This window comes from Bidens hawaiensis, unplaced genomic scaffold (genome assembly GCF_021521415.1).
Source record: "Bidens hawaiensis isolate Kalapana, Puna unplaced genomic scaffold, B.hawaiensis_p1.1 tig00024116_1, whole genome shotgun sequence".
NCBI lineage: Eukaryota > Viridiplantae > Streptophyta > Magnoliopsida > Asterales > Asteraceae > Bidens > Bidens hawaiensis.
This window is the reverse complement of record NW_027493800.1, coordinates 257501-262678: the sequence shown is the minus strand read 5'-3', so window position 1 is coordinate 262678 and position 5178 is coordinate 257501. Positions and strand designations below refer to the sequence as shown.

At 37.3% G+C, this 5178-nt stretch overlaps 1 protein-coding gene across 2 annotated transcripts; it reads right to left on the bottom strand.

The window, feature by feature from the left end:
• Positions 1–3532: 3532 nt before the first annotated feature.
• Positions 3533–4951, bottom strand: LOC143568726 (chalcone synthase E). Of its 2 annotated transcripts, none has more exons than XM_077054803.1 (2): positions 4739–4951; positions 3533–4652 (listed from the first exon to the last, which is right to left on the bottom strand). In XM_077054803.1, exons 1-2 carry the CDS (start codon positions 4914–4916, stop codon positions 3661–3663), a joined length of 1170 nt encoding a protein of 389 aa, XP_076910918.1. In that variant the 5' UTR covers positions 4917–4951; the 3' UTR covers positions 3533–3660. The 2 variants fall into 2 exon arrangements, with proteins under 2 accessions (XP_076910918.1, XP_076910919.1); XM_077054804.1 differs by having other exon boundaries at positions 4722–4780.
• Positions 4952–5178: the final 227 nt, after the last annotated feature.

Below are 5178 nucleotides of genomic sequence, written 5' to 3'. Positions count from 1 at the left end.
TCATTGTTATATCTCATGACAACTTTTAATAAACATTTTGAGACAATACTTTCCCTTTTTGAAAAAGTAAATAAAAAAAATCAACAAGTTTTAGAAATTGTTGTGATATGAACCTTTAAAATGATATTAATATTAACACTGTATTCCTGAGTTTCATTTAAAGAGATAAAAGAAAATAGGGAGAATTAAAAGAGAAAAGAAAGAGAGGGGGGGGGGGGGAAATGTGTCACTTTATTTTGTGTTCCCGAGTTTAATGAAAATGAAAGGAAAGAGAAAGAAAATGTAAGAGTTAATATGCAATTAATGATACAAACATATTTTCTCTCATAATCTCTCCAATTTGAAAAGATTATTATACAGTTAAATTTTTTAGTATTTTCTCTCCCTTCCCCTCCTCTCTCATCCTTACAAAATCTCTGAAATACAATTCCTTCACATTTTCTTCTTCTTTCCTTCCCCTCCCCTCTTTAAATAAGGCTGTGATATTTATGGGATTAAAACACATACGTGGATTTTACAACTTTATTATACTTATGATGAATCTTAATTAGCTTTAAACTCATGATAATATCCGTGCATATGGAGCTTGATTATGCCTTTGTGGATTCTAAATTTTAGGATTACAGTTTCTTTGGTTATGTTAGTTTTTGACATAATATATATATTTTTTGTGCAAGAACTTAAATTCTGATCCCAATTAAACAGAAAAAGAAGCATGGAAGATAAGAAATATGCTGCTGATATGGAGTCAATAACCAAAGAGCATGCTTTAATCAAGCCTTATGTTCATAGAACTCCTGTCTTATCTTCGGAAACCCTAAACTCTATGGCTGGCAAAACGTTATTTTTCAAGTGTGAATGCTTCCAAAAGGGGTAAGAAAGGTCTTCACCATTTTTGTTATTAATTTGCCAAAAGATGAATAATTAATTTAATTTTTGTGTATGTGCACTGTGATTGCAAAAGTTATGAGTTTAGTAACAATCTTAATTTCTTAATAAAGTAGTTTAGGGTGTTTATGTCTTAAAAATACATTTTGGGTGCCTTTATGCCTTTTTGCTTTTAACGTGGTCTTTACTGGTTAGAGGTAAAATCTAATCCGATTCAAAAGGCAAACGGGTATGGGTCCAAACCGACACCTCTACTTGTTATTGAAATTAGCATATTTTTACTCATTACAACGGATTTTAACATTCTTTGATGGTTATGATCAGTGGAGCTTTTAAATTCAGAGGTGCATCAAAAGCTATCTTTTCTCTTGATGAAGAACAAGCAGCCAAAGGAGTAGTAACACATAGCAGGTATTATCTTTCCTTTTTTGTTTCACTCAGAGACCTAATATTGTGATTTTGAAAGTTAATTGTCTTTTATGGTTTTTTTTAATTTAGTGGTAATCATGCTGCGGCACTCGCTTTGGCTGCAAAACTTCGAGGAATTCCCGCATATGTAGTCGTACCGAAAACGGCACCAAAATGCAAAATTGAGAATGTGAAGCGTTATGGAGGTCAGGTTATACTGAGTGAGACTAATATGCAATCTAGACAAGAGACAGCAAACAAGTTATTACATGAGACTGGAGCTGTTCTCATTCCTTCATCTAATGATGCTCGTATCATAAGGTATTGATTATTTATTTGATATTTGGATGATTGGATTTTTGTGTTAACATCTATAGAAAGAACTCCAATATTTATATGTTTTAAACATCACTTGAATGTTCTTGTTTTTTCAACAGTGGCCAGGGTACAGTGTCACTCGAGTTTCTTGATCAGGTCCCGCAACTCGACACTTTAATAGTTCCAATAAGTGGTATGTATTTTTTGCTATCATCTATGAATCTTATACTCTTTAGTTGGTTTCGCTTTTCACGTGAAGTAGAAACATGTAGGTGGTGGATTAGCATCTGGAGTAGCGATAGGTGCCAAATCAATAAATCCTGCCATGCGGGTCCTTGCTGCTGAGCCAAAAGGAGCAGACGATGCAGCACAATCCAAAGCATCGGGTAGACTCATAACCTTGCGTCAGACCAACACAATTGCTGATGGCCTTCGAGCTTCTCTTGGAGATCTTACTTGGTAATATTATCTTTATAGCTCTTCAACGCATTAAAACATAGATTAAATCGATAATCACACACAACAACAGCAATAACAACATTTGCATTCATCTTCCTTACTTTAATATGTATCATTTTGATTATGTAGGCCCATTGTACGTGATTTTGTTGATGATATCATAACCGTGGAAGATAAAGAGATCATCCAAGCTATGAGATATTGTTACGAGATACTTAAGGTTGCAATTGAGCCTAGTGGTGCTATAGACCTTGCTGCAGTTCTGTCAGATAAGTTCAAGCAAAGTCCTGTTTGGAAGGATTCTCGTAACATTGGGATTGTGTTTTCGGGAGGTAATGTGGACCTAGGCTGCTATGCGAGAAGTTGCTTCCCGTTAGAGGAGAGCAATGACAAGAAGTCCGGGTCATGAGTATTAATTAGTATGTTTTAGTGTTGAGAACAGTTTCAATTCTATTTTCATTGATGTCCTATTATTGTTCTAATTAAACCTCATAAGGTGATGAATACAAATTATTGGTTTGAGTTAATCCAATATATCCATCTAGTGTATACTTTTTATATCCCAAAAAGTAATGTTTTTCCTTATCTGACCCTCACGTCCTGGACCCTACACACATCAGTGTGATATACTCGGTCTGCTTATTTCCTACACACATTAGTGTGATATACTCGGTCCGTTTATTTGTTATTCAACTGGAGCCGTCGTACCTTAAATCCTAGTTCATAAACGATTGGATATGTTCTTTTAGTTAATCCGATGATAGACATAAAAATTTGCCAACATATATTTTTTATTCCGATATTCCTCTTTGTTTTGGTACCGACAATCAACTAAGCATATTCAAGATAACATGTTGCCGGTTATTGCTAAAGGGGTGTTTGGGATTCCTTATTTTACCTTCTTATACCTTATTTAAGGCATAAGGTATAAGTTACAAAGTTGCAACTTATACCTTATACACTCACAAAACCTAACTTTCTCAAACATCTTATAACTTATAACTCATAAGTTTTAAGCTATAAGGAGCTTAAATAAGGAATCCCAAACACCCCCTAAGTACGGAAAACAAGCTTTCTCTTTATTATATGAGAACCGTTACAACTTACAACCAGTCTTACCCATTTTTTATGAAAGACAAACTCACACACTCCAAATTTATTCCTAGTTTTACCCATTTTTTTCTCAATTTGGAACTTGAACCCGAATTAAGGACGGACTTCCCCTTGGTACCATTCGGTGTCAAGCCGTTTGATTCTTTGGTTACTTGTTTCAGGTTTTATCCGGGATTAGCATCCTAACTCAAAATGTGAAAGATTTCAATTTGTGTAATTTGTTAATTAAAATTAGCCTTATATTAGCCAAAGTATTCCAAAGAATTATTTCGAAAACATCTAAACCGCAAAGTATTAAAATTTTGATTCAAATATATTATGCAATCAATGTAAGTGAAAGCATACCGAACACCTTAACCCATTGTTATTAGGATAATAACAAAGGAACTAGATGCCGATAATTTTATACAAACCCAAAGAACATAAGAGAGAATGTTTTAGCACACAATTCTTGATGAAAAAACGATCCGTTGATTAAATGGACAGACTATGCAGGACCACGGTCTCAACGGTAAGCCCTGGCCCAAACCCGAACAACACGCCCCACTCGAGACCCTCTCCAGTGGTGTTGAACCCCTCTGTAGCCGAAGAGTGTCGCATTTCATTTAGAATAAAGAGAACACAAGCGCTCGACATGTTACCGTATTCGCAGAGCACATGTCGTGAGGCTCGTAGTTTATCAGGCGTTAACGCGAGTTTCTCTTCGACTTGGTCTAGGATCGCAGGCCCACCCGGGTGCGCGATCCAAAATAGCGAGTTCCAGTCTTCGATGCCCAACGGTTGGAACGCCTCTACTAAACTCGTTTCAATGTGTTTTGATATAAGGCCCGGAACATCTTTAAGAAGATGAAATGTAAGCCCGACCTCGCGAAGATGCCCGTCAATCGCGCCCCCGCTATCGGGGAGAATAGTTTGAGAAGCGGAAATGATCTCGAAAAGCGGCTTTTCGACATCAGGCAACGGGTCTGACCCGACTATGATAGCGGCTGCACCATCACCGAACAAGGCCTGGCCCACTAGGCTATCAAGGTGGGTTTCATTGGGCCCACGGAACGTTACAGCCGTGATCTCGGAGCATACAACGAGTACACGAGCCCCCTTGTTGTTTTCGGCTAAGTCTTTGGCCAAACGAAGGACCGTGCCACCCGCAAAACATCCTTGTTGGTACATCATGAACCGTTTAACCGAGGGCCGAAGGCCTAGGAGTTTAGTGAGCTGATAATCGGCCCCGGGCATGTCAACACCACTCGTGGTGCAAAATATGAGGTGAGTGATCTTTGACTTCGGTTGACCCCATTCCTTGATCGCGCGTGTTGCGGCTTCTTTACCGAGCTTTGGTACCTCCACGACTACGATATCTTGTCTGTCATCTAATGACGGTGCCATATAAGCGCAAATATTCGGTTTTTCTTTTAAGATCTCCTCTGTTAAGTACATGTACCGTTTTCTAATCATGGATTTTTCACCTGAAAACATTACAAAAGTATTTAACAAAAATATACTTATATATAGAAATAATAAATAAAAACATGTACATATACATATAACTTACACATGCGTGTAAACTTCTCTTTGAGGTCTTTCTTGTGCTCACTTTTCGTGACACGAAAATAATAATCCGGATATTCGCTTTGGAACACACAGTGAGGTGGTGTAGCGGTTCCGATGGCCAGAATCGCAGCCGGACCATCGGCTCGTTGAGCGTTACGGAACTCCTGAATGCTGACCATCTTCCGGTTATTTTAGAACTTGTGTAAACTAATCACTAAAATTAGTCTTAGATTTGTTTGTGGAGTGATGTTTACATAGTGACAATTTATAGAATAAATGAATGTGTGGTACATAGACCGGTGGATGGGTGTCACATGTTGTGTTATAACTCACCGGTCTTAATTTGATGGATGGCACGTGACCATACCACCCTATCAAAAAAAGTAGCATGATATATGTGTATATATAAAAAAATAGTATTATATTCTAATTATAGTTGAT

Excerpts from the sequence above, each read along its gene's own strand:
- LOC143568726 (XM_077054803.1), bottom strand. The coding sequence starts at position 4,916 with ATGGTCAGCATTCAGGAGTTCCGTAACGCTCAACGAGCCGATGGTCCG. Across the intron at positions 4,653-4,738 it reads AGAGAAGTTTACACGCATGT|GTGAAAAATCCATGATTAGA; the intron begins GTAAGTTATATG and ends TAATGTTTTCAG.